At 31.2% G+C, this 19,774-nt stretch overlaps 1 protein-coding gene across 7 annotated transcripts in view; it reads left to right on the plus strand.

Annotated features, from left to right (window-relative positions):
• Positions 1–9,064, plus strand: part of LOC124360410 (repetitive organellar protein-like) — a 96,430-nt gene extending 87,366 nt beyond the window's left edge. For 6 of the 7 annotated variants that reach the window (XM_046814019.1, XM_046814021.1, XM_046814020.1 and 3 more), the window contains 4 exons: positions 985–1,053; positions 1,147–1,209; positions 6,153–6,266; positions 8,681–9,064. In XM_046814019.1, the coding sequence (XP_046669975.1) occupies positions 985–1,053; positions 1,147–1,209; positions 6,153–6,266; positions 8,681–8,770 (336 nt within the window). In that variant the 3' untranslated portion in view covers positions 8,771–9,064. The remainder of the gene's footprint in view (positions 1–984; positions 1,054–1,146; positions 1,210–6,152; positions 6,267–8,680) is intronic. The other variant, XM_046814022.1, reaches the window with a different exon arrangement.
• The last annotated feature ends 10,710 nt before the right edge of the window (positions 9,065–19,774 follow it).

Raw genomic sequence — 19,774 nt, forward strand, 5'->3', positions numbered from 1 at the left:
AGCAAGATCTATCTATAATAGCAAGAAAGCTGATATGCAAGCCTGGCCTTTGTCGAAAAACTTTCTCGTTTACATACACATGCTAAAAGTTTAATTGTTCGAGCTTATTAATAGTTACAAGCCTGCATATAAAAAATATGTAGTAGACAATGTACTACATGAACATGACATTTTTAGACTGCCTCCTTATCATCCAGAGCTTAATGCTATTGAGCTAATCTGGGCAGATGTCAAAAATTGGGTTGCTGTAAACAGTGTAACTTTTAAAATTGCAGATGTTAATAATCTAGCTAGGCAAAAATTTGAAAACATTTCTGTCTAAGATTTGAAGAAAAAAAGTCAAAATGCAATAAAACACAAACATGAGTTGGAAGACATGAAATCCTCGAAAGTTCTATTGAGTCTTTTGTAATAAAGTTGAGAGCAGAATCCAGTGATGATGAAGATTATTCAAATGATCAAGAATGTAGTGATAATTTAAGCTGAGGAGTATATATAATAAGTATGGAGGAGCTTTAATAGCAAGACAGGTAGTTTAAAGGTGCAAATATTTTCAATATTTAAAATATAATATACGTTACTTGTTAAATTTAATAAGTATTATGACAAAATAATTCCTTTTTTTAACTTACTTATAATTTACAAAAGAATACATAACTTTTTATTAAAATTTAAATGGCCACCATTTTTATAAAGATAGACATGTGAGGGAGTCTCGGTGATAGGACAGGTAGACATAGTAAGCAATGACGTTGGCTTCTTTACTGGCTGTACATGGTCATGCTGTGAGAGGGTTGTTGGTGGATGGTGGAGAACGGTGCTGTTAACACGAATACTCTGCGGTTCATTCAATACATCATCTAATAATTACTTCCATACATGGACTTTTTTTTACTGATTTTTCATTGTTAGTGATCTTAATTAATTTAAGATAACTTATTGATGGCAAAAGAATAAATAATGATTGTATGTGTAATGTTTTAGGGAAGAGCTGGTGATGGAGACGATAAGAGTTTACTGTCTGAGAAGCAGCGTCGTAAAGACAGGTCACAAGTAAGTTGTCACAGTAGATCGCTGTTAGTTTTTTTTGGATTCTTTTTGTGAAACTGAATACTGTAACGAGATAGTTTCATCGAATTGTTTCAGACAAGTTATAAAAGACCAGGACCCCCAACACCCAGCAAGCACGGTGCTCGAGTGAGCTCACAGGTCTGTACAGATACTCATGTTTTGATATGCTTGCACAGCAGATCTTGAGATTGAGCCTTTATGCATGACACATAAAATTAATTGATAAATTTATATGCGTAAGCCATTTCTCTACAAATAAATAAATAACCAAATATGGTTAAACCCTTAATCCCTTAATACATTTTTATACATTATGTGATTTCTTTAGACAAAAAAAGTGTATAAATATTTACAAATTTAAAAACTGTTACATTGACAATAAAATGAAATTATCGTTGAAAAATAAACTATAAACAAATAATTCACGGCTGAACAGCTGATGTTCCATCAGAAGTGGCAAATAGGAAATATTATAAAATTCAAGATTGTGAAAGGTTCAAACTGAAAAGAAATTTTAATTTTAATACGCTGATAGTTGATTTTTCCAAATTAAATCTATTGATGTTTTCATTTGAAAAAAGATATACATAACATATGTATCCATAGTATACTTCCTAAATATGCATTATATTTAGTTTTTACAACTATAAATTCTGATTATTTTTAAGTAAAGCTAAAATCGTAAAATAATTAGTTACTGTTCTTTAACCCTTTTAACCCCGACATCCGTATTATACGGACGTAAAACTGGCATCAACTCCCGACGTCCTTATAGTGCGGACTTGCACTTTTAAATATTTTACTAGCCACCTATTTTACCAAATGTGTAAATCATCTCAGCTGACTGCTTTTTTATTGGCGCAAACAACTGTATTTCACTATGTTGTGAATATTCACCTAAGTGCTTCATGTTTTTAAGTTGAAAGAGTAAAAATTACGGCAGTTAAATTTTAGTTTGGTATTTAATTGTTTTCAAAATGAGTAAATGGAATCATTCAAAGCCTCCCGTAAGTGAAAATACACCAATTAATAACTTAGTTCCGAGTAGTGTGAATGTGGGCGGTGACGATTTGAGTGATAGCTATTTTGGCATTTCTGAAAACATTTTCTATTGTTATAAATATTGTAATAAAACATTAAAAAATTTTTTTAATATAGGCTATGAACAAAAAATAAACAGTTATTTTTCCAGAAATAACTTTGATTTTATGTTAAGTACTATGAATTTCAAAGCTTGTGTTACATTTACTTAAGAAATGGCAAAAAGGAAAAAAAAACACCCTTTAAAAAATTAATGTTACTCTGCTTGTAAATAACGTAGGCCTATAATTTTTGTTTCCTTGGATTAAGAATTAACTTAACATAAAATGAATAGATATTTGTGTGACAAAAATTTGTGTTTTAGCTATATGGTTTTCTATAAAAAACTTGAAATTTTTAAACATTTTCATTTACTTCATGTGTATATAAATATTTCATAAACTCATTTTCAGCATATTATTTTTCTTTCATGATATTTTTATTAACTAATAATAAGAAGTAAAAAAAGAATTAACTTGATAACAAAAAAAGCCTAGTTATGAGTTGTTTTTTGTCTAAAATGGCTTGAGATTTTTGGTACAGCACTTGATATAATAGCCAGGGTTAAATTAGAACTAACTGATAAATGATCAGTTGTGTCAAACTGGTAAATTTCCAAGCTTGTGTCAAGATTGGTTTTATTTAGACTTTTGATCATCTTGTCATTTCATTTGTCTTTAGTTTTACGTTAACTTCACCTAAACATTTAAGTAACACTAAAGAATCTATTATGGATAGGATTACAAATGATAGAATACTATATTTTGACAGTTGGAAACTAACTATTTTTCTAATGTAAAACGATTCTATTAAACTGGTAGTTGATTTTTCCAGTTTTTGTAGAGTAGACTATTCCAATCCCATGCAAATTTAGTATTCTATCCTTTGTAAAACATAAAAATTGCAAATGTCAAAATCCTGTTTTCATTTAAAATCATTCATTACTTGTAATACACTGTAAATAAACAATATTTATAGATGAAGTAATGTGCTTACAGCTTACAAGAACTATTTCTATTACTAACGAAAATTATGCATCCTCGACTTAAAAAACACTGGGTAAATGGTTTCAGTTGCTAGTGTTGCACTATCTTGTAATTTTCTCTAGATAAAAGCACATAATCTTTTATTATATTTGCATGCAACTGCTCTAGTTCATACATTTAAATTTAAAATCTTAATTGTTGATTTATTTCACTTTGTTTGCATATAATTTTTAAATTCTAAAAATAAAGAAAATTATGTTGGTTTTTTTTTCTGAATTCTTTTATTCATGAGAAACACCCACACATAATTAAATTAAATCTCCCTAATACAACAAGAATAGAGAATAAAATGAGGTATAGTATTATTTATTTTATCTGAAGTATTTTTTTTTTTTTTTTTTTTTTTTTTTTTTTTTTTTTTTTTTTTTTTTTTTTTTTTTTTTTTTTAATTGTCTCGTCACAATAAACTGATCACTTTTAACACATCATGACTGTGGCTTATTTCCAGACTATTTTATTTGCCGTTGATTTTTTTTTTTTTTTTTCGATAATAGTGGCCAAAAACCATAATTGATTTTTTTACATTAAAAATTGAAGTATAACGAGAATAGCATGTAGGCTTTTTAATTTAGCACAAAACAAATTATTTCAATATATTTTTTTTTCAATTTTTCTCTGTATACCCTAAGGGATATCTAAAATAATTAGTTTACCTTAAAAATTAAACAATCGTGTGCCCGACGGGGTACATGATAGTCTGAAGTATTTACTTAAGCAAGGTATCAAATTTAATAAACCACAATGACAGGCAAACAATAAAAATTTCACAGTAAGGAATCTCATAGCAACATGTACTCAATCGGGAACATGACACACTTTACGAATGTTTGGTGTGTACACATCGTTTTGAACGTATTAATTATAAAAGCAAAGAAGATGGAGGATGTGGAGGTCTCATAAGATTCAAACCCTCTCTATTACTCAACCTCATATCATATACAGAATATTAACAATAATTGAATACAGACGAAAAAACATGCTAACATTCTATTTACCAGACATTTAAAAAATAACACTTAAAATGCCTACTAAACCGGACGCCATAAGAAAGTCAAGCCATTTTTAGTATTTTATTCCAAAAGATTGAATTTTTATCTATAATTAGGTAGAAAATCTTTAAATTAATGTCACAAATAACAGTAAATGTTTACCAAGATACAAATTATTTTCCAACATATTGCAAAATGGTACAGACATCCTCTGGCACTGGCAAGTACACACTTGTAATAAATACTTGGTACTGGTAGAGCACAGCACAACTTGAAAAATACCTATGGCACTAAAAGAGTTAATTTATATAAAATTAATTGACAAACATAATAATATAAACCATATGCCATATTTCTCTTAATATCTTAGTCTACAGGTTTCAGTAACTGTTCTTAAACCAGACAGTTCTTCCTAAAGAGGAAGCGAGCAAAAGAAGAGGTCTAAAAGAATGTTTGTTGCATTATCTAGTATGTACAGTAACAATTTGGCAGAAATATGTCACACCTGCTAGAAAAAGAGTTTGGAACAGTCTTGTCTTTTTAGCCTTGGCATCACTTGAAGAGATTGTTAATGATGTGTGGCTGACTCATGTAATTTATGAGGTAATGGTTTTTAGATGAGGATGAGTTGAACATTAACCAGACTTTTCTTTTTGAAGACTTTATAGGTGAAGTAAATAGCACGATGTATTTATTTATATTGTTTTGGGATGTCAAGAGAAAGGGGCGGAGCAGCCCACCAAACCAGGCAGGCTTTGAGTAACATCATGTCTGTTGAGCAACACATTATTATCAAATATTTGTTGCACTATGGAATAAAACTTGCAGACATGTTGTATTGACTAACTGCAGTGTTTACTAAATAAAACACCTTTAAGGCCCACAATTCTACAACTGGCACAAACAACCGAGTGAAAAACAAGAGCCATGGAAAACCAAAACCTGTCTCTCCTGGGAAATTTCTTGCTTCAGTATTGGTACTATAGAGATGTAATCCTTATTAATTTCTTCATGAGCATCATAAAATAGTCAATGCTGCGTACTATTGCCAACTGCTTGTGAAACTGGTCTATCAGCAAAAAAAGGCAAAAGTGCAATTTTGTTCTATGGCAGTGCTTGCCTACACACAGGTGCATTGACTCAAGAAAAATTTGATCAAATTAATTGGGAAATAGTTAAAAATGTGCTCTGTAGTCCCAATCTGTCGACATGAATTCCATATGTTTGGATAACTCAAAAAGAATTGACAAGGTTACTATTTTGATGACAACAAAGGTGTAGAAATATCCATGCACCAGATGCAACCAGCTTCATGCTTTGATGATGGCAAAAAAGGAGATAATGAAAAATAACATGTGTTCCAAATTGTATTTGCTTTCCAATAAATGTTCTGAGAATGAGATATTTGGAGCCCTCGTATAATTAGTATCATGACTGATACAAATGGTATTAGTAGTAGCAATGGGAGTCATTTAGTAGATGTACATGTGGACATATCTACCTTAAACCCAATAATACTTTGGCATTTAAACAACCTCTGGCCTTATTAAATATAAAATTGTTCAAACAGATGTACAAGCTTATATACAAAGATAGTACGAAACCATACACTACTTGAAAAATTTAGTTTGATTTCAATACATTCTTACATAAATAAATGTTAATATTATTCCTAATAAAAATCAATGTTTGCAAATGTGAATTTCATTCTTTTACTTTCCATAATGAATAGGTACCAACTTTGTTTATTGTTTCATTCTAAGTTTTTGTTATTTAATTGATATAAATAATAAATTAAGATTTATTAATAAATAATTTTTTCTATAAATATTAATACATGTATATTTTATTTGTTTTTAGTTGTTAGAGCAACCAAATTCACTCTTAAATAAAAGATTTACATGATAGTTCAAAGTTAAATACAAACTATATGATGGAGATACTATTCTTTACTGTCTTGTTCCAGACTCTGACAACTACCCCCCGAAATGTCCTGAGAGAAGTGAATGACTTGCAGAAGAAACCAGGCACACCGAGCAGACTGTTTTCTCAATTTTTTACTGCCAGACAAAGAGATGAGGTAGGGGACCACTCTCATCGGTCTGGGCTAATGGGGGTTCCAAAGACCAACAAATATAGCTGATAGCTGCTGCCAAATCATTTTATTGGGCACTGATAAATGTAGTTTGCAGATTAACCCTGCATCTGCCAGTTGAAATTCCTACAATGGCAGGCACTATTTTGCTAGTTGTGCGCACCTTCATTCAAACCTATGTAGAAAAATGTATTATTGAAGTAAAGTACACACTATTATATATATATATATTTTTTTAGTACAAAACAAGGAACATTGATATGCAGTTGGATTAATTTTTTTATTTATAATTAGGTTTTTGTTTTTCATTATAAGTGAAAAAACTAAAAGTAAAACAAAATATACCAAATGTCTTAAAAAAGGTTTTTCATGTAAAACATCAAAAAAATTTCCACTTTCCCCAAAATTTGTAAATTGTTTTTTGTAAATAGTAAAATTTTGTGTTTTTACAAAAAATTATATATTCACATTCTAATATTTTAAGATATTTTCTATATGCTTATTGTATTTTGAGACCTTTCTTATGTTGTAGTGCATTAAAGTTTTGAAAATAAAAATATATAATTTTTTTAATAATCTTATATCTAAAAATGTTTGCTGCAAATCTTAAGAAGTAGTTTATCAAGAAATAAAAGTTACAAAAACACATAACATACCGTCAGAAAATGCTTAAAATGAAGTAAATTTATTGTAATAAAAACTCCTTGTCTAATAATAATTGTCTAAGTTCACCTGACTTATTTACTAGGTCATTCATAGTGTTCAATAAATAAAAATAATTAAATAAACATTATTTGTAATCTAGGCGTGGGTATAATGATTTTTATATCACAATTGAGCCTACAAACCTGTGAATGTCACTAAATTAATGTACAATAAATGAATCGCAAATAAATCATTGATTACGGTATAGCTTATAGGTACAAGCTTAGAATTCACAAATCAAAGTTTAGAATATACAATGTGCAATGCCGGTGCATCAATATAGTGGTGTAGTCCTCTTGAAATTATAAAGTTTGATCATAAAATAAACACTTATAATTTGCATATTCCTTGAAGATGGCTTATTCCATACCACTTAATGGCTAATTTCACAAGGAAAAGTTTGATGTCGTTTGATACTAACACAACTCTAACAAAAAAAATAACAAAATACTTGCTACTAGTGAAACTAGTCATCTAACAATACAGAAATGTCGCAAACAATAGTTGCATCGAAGTCTTTCTTTGCAACATATATCAATGAACAGATGTTTGAAACAGATGATCTTGTTGAGAGATAAATTCTGAACGCAGTGATGTAACCTACCATTTAAAGTCTTTATATTAAACTAATTCCTTTCAAATTGCTCAATTTACTCATGATTTTGCATGTTGATTTATCGCTGAATATATTGTGTGATGTGTACAAGGACATTGTCTCATATGCAAAACTCAAAAAGATCATCTTAGTATGAAATTTATATAAATGGAATAAGATTTGTATAATTGTCTAAAGCAATTTTTGCAGTTGTAGAACTTATGTCTTAGTGTTTTTTTTTTTTTTTTTTTTTTTTTTTTTTTAATTATTATTTAGTTAAGTTGGTTTATGATAAATTGTATATATTTATTTAAATTTTATGTATTGGAATTGTTTCAACTTAATTGATTATCTGTATTTATTGCAAGAGTACTTGCATCTTAAAAATTGGCTTTTTCCTAAAATTAGAGGAATATGGAAAAACCAGCGTGCACTGATACTTCTATGAATGTTTGATGTTGAGGAAATTTAAGTGTACAGTAGACTAAATACTTATTTATATTTATACATCAATGTTATAATTAAAAGATAAAAACAGTCTGTAGTGTATTCTAAGTTAGTAAATTGAAATGAACTTGGCAGCAATCATCTACATGAATTACAGCAGTCATTGTATCATAAACACAATATATGTATGTAGGTTCTTCACCAGTGGTAAAGTCTGATAAGAAAATAATTAAATACAATCAAGGAAATCTTATTTCCAATTTTTTAAACTATGATGTGATCCTCCTTTAATGTAATCTTATGGCTTTGCACACACTATTGCAATGCTCTCTTCTGTAGTGATTCTATTTAAATACAGTGTCAGTGACTTTGTTTGCTATTTCAAAAGCAATGTCCTTTCACAACTGATTTTTAGAAATAAAAAAATCAGTCAAGAGCCGATTTCTTATGATGCATACTTGTGCAAGCGTGTTGTGGTAAGGCTAACATGCTTTTTTTTGCTAAAACTGGCACACGGAATCCTGGAAATATCTACTTTTTATGTGCAATATGTTTTAATTGAAAGGCACATAATTGTGCAGTCTATTTTTTTAAATTTTGATTTGAGGGCAATCTTCATTATAAAAATTAATAATGTTTTAATTTTTTCCAGAATACACCAACTACAGCAAACCAAAGGAGATTAAGTTTCTTCAACAAACACTTCGGAAAAAGGGAAGGAAGTCAAAAAAATTCAGACTGATTTGTCCATCTCAAGATCTAAACTTCCTTTCTTCAGATCTGATAGTGCTGTATGTTTTTATGTATAAATAACTTGTTTTAATGTTATTCCAAAACTGACTAAATCTCTATGAACAGTTGACAAATGTATATAATTGTTTTCGTGATTGTGTAAGAAATAAAAATTAAATTTCCATTTATTTATGTAATTATAATAGACATTTAGAAATAATGCCTATGTTAAAAATTGTAAATTATCTTCATGTATATTGTATTTTGCAAGTAAACACGTATTAAAATAATGTAATGTGATATTTATTGTTTATCTTTACTGTTCATATTTAATTATCTTGACAACAATAAAATAATGTTTAAAATAGTGATTTGCATTTTAATTAACTTTAGGGTTGTATATTAGACATCCTTACCCTTTCCGCTCAGGTGTGGGGGAAGCCTCAAGTTCACCGTTAGAATGCTCTACGATTATATTGGGCAGACATAGTTACTTTATTTGCCACTAGTGTTGATCTTTGACATGTGATAATATTCTTGATTCTTTTCTGAACCACTTGAACATGATTTCACTGTAAATAAATTTAAGAAACTGAAACATTCTTGGTCTTTGGTTGCTCTGTAAGCAGCTACCACCTCAAACAGCTGTTTACATATGGGGGTATTCCATCCAGGTAGGACGTTTTCAGCTATTCTATTGTATATTGTTTTATTTGTAGTTTGTTTTATTGATGACAGTACATATTGTAGAATAATAAAGATGATGACAGTAGTTGATCAAGAAATCTTAAAAATCTCGACAAAAAAGATGTTCTGCCTACAAATCTAACTGATTCTGTCATTGGCAGTTTTTTTTTACAATATCAACAGTTTTATGTATATAAATATACCTGTTTTATTAAATTTCATTTAGTAGCAAAGTTAAAGAGCACTGAGTATAAAAAAAAATTCTTTTTCATTTTGAGTATTTTTATTTACATTCTTTTTAACTATATATTTTGCTAACCCAGCAGGGGCCACTTCTGGCTAGTTTATCTTCCAGTTGAACTCAAACTGGGCACAGTTAAAACCGATATGTCACTTAAATCTGGCCAACCTTTTGAATTTCCAAGAGCGGCACATCACTAATCGCAATAACCAATAAATGATGAGATTCTGGGGTAAGAAAACAAAAAAATATATATTTTGCTAATTTGAAAGAATAAATGTTTCTTACAGGTTTTATATTAAATAAAGCTATTAATAAGCATAAAACACAATTAGGGGTATTTAATTATAATATACTTTAACAAATTGTACGTTTAATTTTGTTTGGAAGTTTTATAAATCTACTTCCTTGTGTTTGTAAAGACAGGAAACAAAAAGCTATGTTTCATTGTTATTTCAGAATAAAATGTGCCCAAGTTTTGTTACTTCATTTTTGTTATGGAATGGTTATTATTTTCTATAAACATATAAAAAGAAATACTTTCAAATAAAGATGTGTGTATTGTATGTAATTTCATTCCTGTCTTAGTTATTTAAGGTGTTTAAAAAATCATGAACCATTCAGGAATGAAATAAATAGATTTTTTGGAGTAAACAGGCAAAAATCAATTGGTAAATATATGCAGATTTAGTTTAAAATTAAATTGACACAAGGAAAATTGTGATAGGTCTTTTACATTATAGAATCGTTGACATTGACTCTTAGGAAAATAGCAATTAATACAGTGTCATTTACTCTATGGTTCATTGAGACATCGACCCAACATATTTTTATATTTAAGATTTTCTTTGAAGGTACAACAACTCCCTGAAAAGGAAGGACTACTCAACAGGGATTGTAGTGACAATGCCACTTTTGCCTATTAAGTTGAATATTTAAAATATAAATAAAATTGACTAAAATATATGTACTGAAAGAACTATAGTACAGTTCAAGGACTTTAGCTGTGCGCGTGACCTGGAGTGTGTGGTGATGGGCGGGAGGGGTGGTGGGGTAGCATTATGCGCTGCGTCCCGAAAACATTTCCTTTGACTCATGGTTAAAACCCTCCTTTCAGGAATCGTATTGGCCCAAATAACTCATCGCACTCGCCACAATCAGTCTGTTTTGTGACAGTGCTGAGTGTAGCTTGTGCTTCGCTTTTACCGATAATGTCTGTTGAGTTAAAGACAAAAAAAGTCAAAAGCCTATTCATAGTTAGGCTCGCGAAATTGTGAGTAATGTTTCTACATTTATGAAGGAAGAGGCAGACCATCAAACTGTTAAAATGCCGTTGTCAAAGGCTCGCCAAAGAACTGCTGTAGCAACTGGAGTGTCAGAGCGAGTTGTGACTAAAATAAACAGTTAACTTAGCAAGTTGAAGGTTAGAGCACTGGCTAAATGAGAACGAATCAGAATTTTCTTTTCCCACAGGCTTTTGCTGCGCAGCGGTATACAGCCGAGTGGTACAAAGAAGGGGCGGAACACTTATTTTTGCCCGTAACGATACTAACACCAAAAAACTTGACACTAGTGCACTGTGTGAAGAACTAAATTTTGAAGTGTCCGCAGTAATTAATGAAGATTTAAAAGTTATTATTGCATCATTATACCATTCAACATCAGGAAAATCATACAAATTTCTAGAATATATACAAAAATTTCTTAACTTTTTATTATCCTGGCCTTCCTATACAGTTATTATAGGAGGAGACCTGAACTCGGCCTTTGATGTCACAACTAATAAGCCTACAGCTAAACAATTTCAGAATATTTTAAGGCAATTCAATTTTTATTGTGTAAATAAAATGCCCACTAGGGGTAAAAAAAGGGGTAAAATAACATATCTATAAATGCTAACTTAAACAATAGAGTAGAATGTGAGCTTTTTAACTGTCCCTTTTCAGACCATGACGGTTTGATAATAAGTGTGCCCATTAAAACCAGGAATAACTCCAGGCTGGAGCAACCAACTAATGCTGGTTTAACCCCACAGTTGGTTCTTACGGACAAAAGTGTCCAGTTGCTCGAGGAACACTTAGCCACATACGATTGGGAGCTATATCTCAGTAATAACTTAAATGCTTGTCAAAACTTTAAAGTATTTTTTGAAATCTTTTTAGACAGTTTAAATAGTAGCCTTAAAATAAAAAACAGTAAACAAAGAAATACAAAAAATCAAAATAAACATCAGTGGTACACGGGTGAACTGGCCTCGATGAAAAATAAACTGTTATTCTATAACACCCTTATTAAAAATAGTCTTAGCCCTAATGATGATTTGGTAAACCAAATGAAAAATCTTAAATACCAATATCGAACAGCTCTTAAGAATGCAAAATTAGCATCGAATGCTCAGTATATTGAAAATAGTAGCAACAAGTGCAAAGCTGCCTGGAATTTGATTAAACAGAATAACAATTCAACTCCCAGTCATTCCAAGTCTAATCTCTCACCAGATGATTTTAATAACTTTTTTATTGAATCTGTTAATGGTATTCAGAGAAAACTTGTTAAGACTCCCGTGACATTCGATGATCTTCTAAGTAGGAAACAAATAAGTAAAGCTAACTTTAATTGGAACTACATTACCCCCCAAGATATTATAAAAGCAGCAAAGAGACTTAACAACTCCAACAGTAAAGACATTTATAACCTTTCTAACAGCGTTTTAAAAAAGATAATTCAGCCAGTTTCCGTTCCTCTAGCATTCTGCATAAACAAATTATTGGAAGAAGGTGTATTTCCTTACCAGCTCAAAATATCTCGGATATGTCCAATATACAAAAAAGGGCCAGTAAGTACACCACAAAGTTACCGCCCTGTATCAATACTACCAATAATATCCAAAATTGTTGAAATAATAGTATATGACCAGCTTAGTATGCATCTTGAAGTAAATAACTACCTTAATGTAACACAATTCGGTTTTAGAAGGGGGATGTCAACTGTAGATGCAATAGATAAATTAGTACAAGAAGCCTTTCAGGCATTTGAAAACAAGGCCTATGCTCAGGCCACACTCTGTGACCTGAGCAAGGCCTTTGATTGTGTCAATCATGACTACCTCTTAAATAAACTTAAGTTTTATGGTGTTGAAAACTCCCCCTTTAAGTTTTTTGAATCATACTTACAAAATAGAAGTCAAAAAGTTCTAATTGATGGTATTTGGTCCCAAGAACTAAAAGTCAACTTCGGTGTATATCAGGGATCAGTCCTAGGACCTCTCCTCTTTTTAATATCAATAAATGACCTCCCTGATTTTATAAAATCCAGAACTATATTATATGCTGACGACACAACTCTGGTGAATTCCACTGCAGACATTAATGCTTTGGAAGAATTAACTGAAAACGCTCTTCAGGGTGCCACCACATGGTTCAATGCCAATGGATTTCTTCTAAATCAAGATAAAACCCAAAAAATTATATTTAGTTTAAAAAATAATATCCCTGAGAATCCTGATTACCTTAATGCAGTCAAGTTTTTGGGAGTGTTTATTGATAACCATTTAACATGGAGCCAACACATTGACTCGATTAATCCAAGACTAAATAGAATCATTTATCTCTTGAGGAGTCTCACTAATAAAATCCCGGAATCGTATAACAGAACAGCATATTTTGCATATTTTCAGTCAATAATGCGTTATGGGCTCATACTCTGGGGAAATTGTAGCAGAATAGGAGAAATATTAATACTCCAAAAAAGAGCCTTAAGGGCTTTAACAAATTCACAAGAATATGAACATTGTCAACCCTTATTTATTAAAATGAAAATACAAACAGTAATTAATCTCTATATTTATGACTTAACCCTATATGCAATTAAAAATAAAAGTAGTTATAAATATAATTATGATATTCATAACTATAATACAAGGAATAAGGATAGAGCCATCATAGCGTTTTCTAGACTGAGTAAATGCCAAAGTAGCCATACCATTATATCTATGAAAATTTACAATAAATTAAAGGTACTTATGGATAAATATCCAATCCTGCAATTTAAAAACAAGTTTTATAACTGGCTATTAGAACAACCCCTTTATAAACTAGATGACTTTTTTGTCATTGATCCAATAGACTTTTAGAACTTTGCACAAGGCCTGTTACAAATCACCATTTTTGTTAATCATGTTTTGCTGGTCTTTGCTTGGAGGATGTATGCTTAGCTGATGCGGAGAGAGGCTGTTGTTGACGGAGTATTTGATGGGTACTGTTTGGTATTTATATTGGATAGTATCAGTTAAATGGAGGGTTATTATGTTAAAATCATTATGTTGATTTATGCAGGGAATTTTATGATTTGGATTTTCACAAGGTGTAATCTTACATTGTATTAGTTATGTAAATATTTTTAGGTTGTAGTTAACATATAATATTTGTAATTTGTAATCCTTTTTAATATTGTGTTTGATTGATTATAAAATACTGATTGACCATGTTTGAATATGTGATGGACTCATGACTAAGCTTACTTAGCAGCTAAATGACATTGTCAATGATCTTTTGTGATTCTTATGGCAAATAAATATTATTATTATTATTATTAACATGTGTGAGACAAGTTTTACTACACCAAACAAAAACCGTAAATGACGTAGAATAGTTGACAATTTCCATGTTGAAGAACATCGAATACCGACTGCAAAACTTTTGAGGGAGGCGCTAAGGGACAAAATATATTTCCAGGGTTGTGAAAAAAGTTTTAGGTGGGTATTAAAGGACCTGGAATTTACTTAGAGAAGGACGGCAAACAATAGGAAATTATTAATTGAAAAGCCAGAAATCCGAGAGAAGAGGATAACATACTTGAGAGCGTTGAAAAATTACAGGGAGCAAGGACGCCCCATAATTTATTTAGACGAATCTTATATACTATCGTCTCACGTATCTAAACAAAAACCGTCAATGATGTAGAACAGTTACTCATTTAGATGACTTTGATAAATGTGTAGTGAGAAGACTAGTGTACAATTTCCATATTGAAGAACATCAAATACCGACTGCAAAACTATTGAGGGAGGCGCTAAGGGACAAAATACATTTCCGGGGTTGTGAGAAAAGTTTGAGGTGGGTATTAAAGGACCTGGGATTTACTTGGAGAAGGACAGCAAACAATAGGAAATTATTAATTGAAATGCCAGAAATCTGAGAGAAAAGGATAACATACTTGAGAGTGTTGAAAAAGTACAGGGAGCAAGGACGCCCAATAATTTATTTAGATGAATCTTATATACTATCGTCTCACGTATCTAACCAAACTTGGCCGGATGGCTCAAATGAAGGGTTACGCGTGCCGATTTCTAAGGCCGAGAGACTAATAAATTATCCATGTGGGTGGAGAGAAGGGTTCGTGCCCAATGCTTTTACCTGTTGGAAAGCAAGCAACTATAGTGGAGACTACCACGACAACGTGAATGGGGACATATTTATGAAGTGGATAAAGCAAAAAGTGTTACCGAATTTGGAACCAATTCGATAACACATCCTACCACAACATACAAATTGAAAAAGCTTCTACCTCAAAAAGTAGGGAGCAAGATATGAAGGTTTCAAAAAACGGAATACCATTCTGCGACGATGTTTTTTCCTGAACTCTACAAACTGGTCAGATATATAAACCAAGGCATGTTCGGTACGCCTTGGACGAAACTGTTTAACTAGAGGTAGACTAACATCTTACGACTTCCGCCCTACCACCCAGACCTCAATCCCATTGAGTTAATTTGGGCCGAAGTCAAAAGTTATAAAAGTGGCTATGAGAAATATATTTTTTACTATGTCTCAAGCTAAAGCTCTATACGAAGATAAGATATCAAGTATGGGCGCAGAAGAGTAGTCAGTAAAGTGCAAGTACGTAAAGAAAATAAAAAAGGACTATGCAGCCGCAGAACCCCAGATTGACACTATTATAGTATCCCTTATTATATCAGTTGGTTCGGATACAGACATCAGTGACAGTGACCCAGAAGAGGAGGACAATTTGAGTGGGATTGAAGAACTCCAACGAAAAAACAATAATAGTAAGTAACATTTGTTATTAGAAAATTATATTTATTCTAGCATTTTAATTAACTAAATATTATTAGAGTGATTGTAAATTAAATAATAAGAGAATATCAAACAATAGGACTTATCCTTGTTTGTCAGTTGTTATAGTGTTGTTTAATGTGTTTTTGAAAATAACGTATTTGTCAATACTAATCGGCAAATTGAAATATTGAGTTTAGTCGTTAAAGATATTATTGGGCCTTCATCTCGTGGCTAGCACGTAAACGCAACCTACCACACAGATAGCGTTTATTTGTTGAAAGGGTAGTATTTGGGCTCCACGAGCGCAGCTAAATTCCTCCAACTGTACATTGGCGGAACTGGAACCAGGGCTGCCAGTGACAATGCGTATCTGGCAAAGCGTGGATTTCCATGAATTTCGAGCTCCGGTAAAATGTCAATTATGTGTGAATTTTTATATCCCTGAAATTTTTATTAGGGATCGATCGATTCCTATATTTGATACTGGGGCTCTTTTCACTCAATTCCGATAACATAAGTGCTTAAGATACACTTTGAAAATCACAATTTCACTATATTACATATAGTGATGTGTCTAATCTGAATCTCGAATCCGAATAAATCTATTCGCAGATGACGGCTGATCGGCAGTTCACAAATTACTGAGTGCTAAAACGTGTTTGCAGTTCTTTGTGTGTAAAAACTATTTAGAAATATACAGTAACAAAATAATGTGATTTGTAAATAATATTTTTATTGAAATTTGCATTTTGTCTGTCTATATTTGTCAACACCAGTGTGTCTACTGGTTCTATGCGTGAATGTTACCTGCTCGGTGGCAGATGATCGCACATTTTTATTTTAACCATACTACACTCACTCTGTGGAGTTTTACATAAAGATTCTCTATAAATACAAATATAAATTCTTACATTTTAACGTTAATGGAATATGTTCTAAAAGATAATTTTATAAGCTATCATTTATATTATTTAAAAGCAGAAGGTAGAGGATATGACGTGTAATTTTATAAATATATTCATTTCCTTATTCTTAGGCTTGTTAACCTTAAAAGGCCAATCAAAGTTGTAGCAAACCGACCTTGTGTTCTGGCCAAATTGTAGTCTCGTGCCGAGATTCATGCATTGCAGACCTCTAACTCACAATGCTGGATTACAGTTTGCCCCATGGTAGCGGTGTGTTGGTAATTATTTGTTTTCTTTATTTTTCCAATAATTAATGGTCATGTTTCGTGGCCACAACACCACCAATCCAATCTTTGTGGAACCAAGATATGTAGTCATTCAGTTAAAGGGAAAGGAAGCATTTTTATGTCGAAAAGTATTGGAAAAGTTAGCGATATTAAAGAGGATGTCTTCACGATAAGGACATTATAACTAAGTTTATCTTAATAAATAAGTAAGTCAGCGATATTCGTCTCAGGCAGTGTCAGCACTAACATCAGAGTGTGAAATAAATTATTATCAACTCTGAAGGCTAAGATTTATTTATAAGTGTACACTCCTCTGAATGAGGACAAGCTGAACTTTGAACTGTAGGCAGGGACACTAGCCTAGGTCAAGACATTATGATGAAACAATTAAGAAAATTAATTAGCCTGCAGGACAAATTTAATACAGTGCTGCGAAGAGTAAATAAGAAAAGTTAGAGGAGCAGCCGAATAAATCTTTAACTGAGGAGGAAGGGTTAGAAGCTAGGGTAGGAAAATTCAGGAAAGTCTGGTACCTAGTGAACGATATTAACTTTGCAACCTGCAGTTAAGACACTACAGCACACCAGTGCATTAACAAGGAACCAATGCATATCAACATATGACTAGTTCAAATTTATTTAATAAATTGAAAAATCTAGTAGGAAAATATTTACATAATTATAAGATATGCAATGGATTAATAGTAGAATTGAGACTAATTTTTATGACAGAGATACATGGTTTATTGCCATGTTATACCGGAGGGCCATTATTATCTAAAATGTTAAAATGAACAGTTTCATACAAAATATAAAGTTTACAGATGAAATATTTCTTGAGATACATTGCTGATAATTGGTTTACACATTTTAATATGTCAAATGTTAAAATGTCATATAATTTACTCACATTGTTCACAAATTTATTTATTCTGCAAATATCTCGTCACCATGAAGCACGACGATGAGTCTATCTGGTTACTCATAGAAGCAGTGAAATAAAATTATCTATAGAGATATTATCATTCTTGAGATATTGTGTGGTCGTAAATATATAAATAGTTAAAAACAAAGCTGTCTTTGATAGAATCATATGAATGATGATCATATTTCCAATATGTAATTGAATGAAATATATCTTCAAATATATATTTATATTTACAATATATAAATGATATAATATACAAACACAGTATGTTTCTTTAAAAATCACAAATGAGAATAATATTACAAATTTTAAAAGTTGATTGATGCTTTAAAATAAAGTTTTGCTATATTATATGACTGGAATTTACTGTAAGTTAAATAATATAAATGAATCTTAATCTACACATGAAACTTACAAGACTTAAATCTTTATCCGCACCGTATATCAGATGTTATGGATGAAACTTGATATAGCTGTAGTGCCTTCATTGCCTCCCGGGCTAGGAGTTAACTAATCGACCCTGTTTTGTTGTAAAGCGCTTGTATGAGATGCAAGAGCATTGAGACAAATATCAGTTGAACAATCACCCTGGGATTCATTATTCGAGATCTAGTTGAATGTAGGATCTTTGTGTCAACAACCTCTAAATGCATAAGCATTTTAGGTTATTCTGAAAACAGATTGTTGATTCTATGAACCTTTTTACTACTTTTCAACTTTTAATAGATATTTCAGTTGATGACACAAAGATCTATAGTGTAAATGGCCCAATTGAATAAATAAGATCAACAATTAGTAGTGTAAAAGTTCAATCACTAAAATAAAAAATATCAAAATAGTAATGGAAAGAGTTATTTAGATTACAATACCTCAATATCTATATTTAAAAAATGTGCCATATTTGTAGAGGTCTTATTGATTACAAGATTTTACAACTAGTAAATAAATGGTGTTAAAACTGAGTACAGATCTGCCAAGAAGTCAAGGTTGGGACAGCATTTAGTCTTCCCATTTCTATTGCAATTTATACAAAATTATATCTGAAATAATTTTTTACAGATTTGGTTAAAATATTTTATTTGGGTACTAAATAAAATAAGTTCTAATATAGTATTTGGAACTTAAAACCAAACAGATTTCTGCTAACCTTAAATTATTTTAAAATTGAAAATGAATATGTATGAATAAACATGAGGAATGGCCACTGGAGTGCTTCAACCTTATAACCTTAACTTTATTCATGGGTCAATATGAACAGGCTGCTGTAGAGTTCTGCTGTTAATAAGAATTATGATTGAAATTTGTTATAGGGAGGAAACTTGACAGAAATGTATTTTAAGTGCCAAGTTTTTATAGGCTATGACTGGGTTTATTTGTCACGCACAGAGCTGCTCCAAAGTTAGCACAAAAGTAGCTTTATATCTCAACCACCGTGATCGATTTAGCGATATCTTCATTTACCAAACTGCCGTCAGAATCTCCTGACCCAACATGTCGAGTCATGGTTGATAAATTGAGTCCGTATCCTGATTGCTATTATTTTCAGAAAAATTACACTGCCGAATGCTTCACACATCTGGACAAATCTAAAACGTCTTTATCATTATTACAACTCATTCCTGTCATACAAACTGAACTACAATCAAAATAGAACATAAAACAAAATTGCATTAGCAACATATATTAATTTAAACAAACTCTCCAATAATATAAGTTTTTATTTTTGTGAGGCCTTTTTTACTCACTGAGAACATCTTCGGACCCACATAACTGAATAATAATAATAATTCAGTTGTGTGGGTCTGAAGATGTTCTCATTGAGTACGAAAGGCCTCACAAAAATAAAAACTTATATTATTGGAGAGTTTGTTTAGATTAATATATAATTTC

The sequence above is a fragment of the Homalodisca vitripennis genome, chromosome 4 (assembly GCF_021130785.1).
Source record: "Homalodisca vitripennis isolate AUS2020 chromosome 4, UT_GWSS_2.1, whole genome shotgun sequence".
Taxonomy (NCBI): domain Eukaryota; kingdom Metazoa; phylum Arthropoda; class Insecta; order Hemiptera; family Cicadellidae; genus Homalodisca; species Homalodisca vitripennis.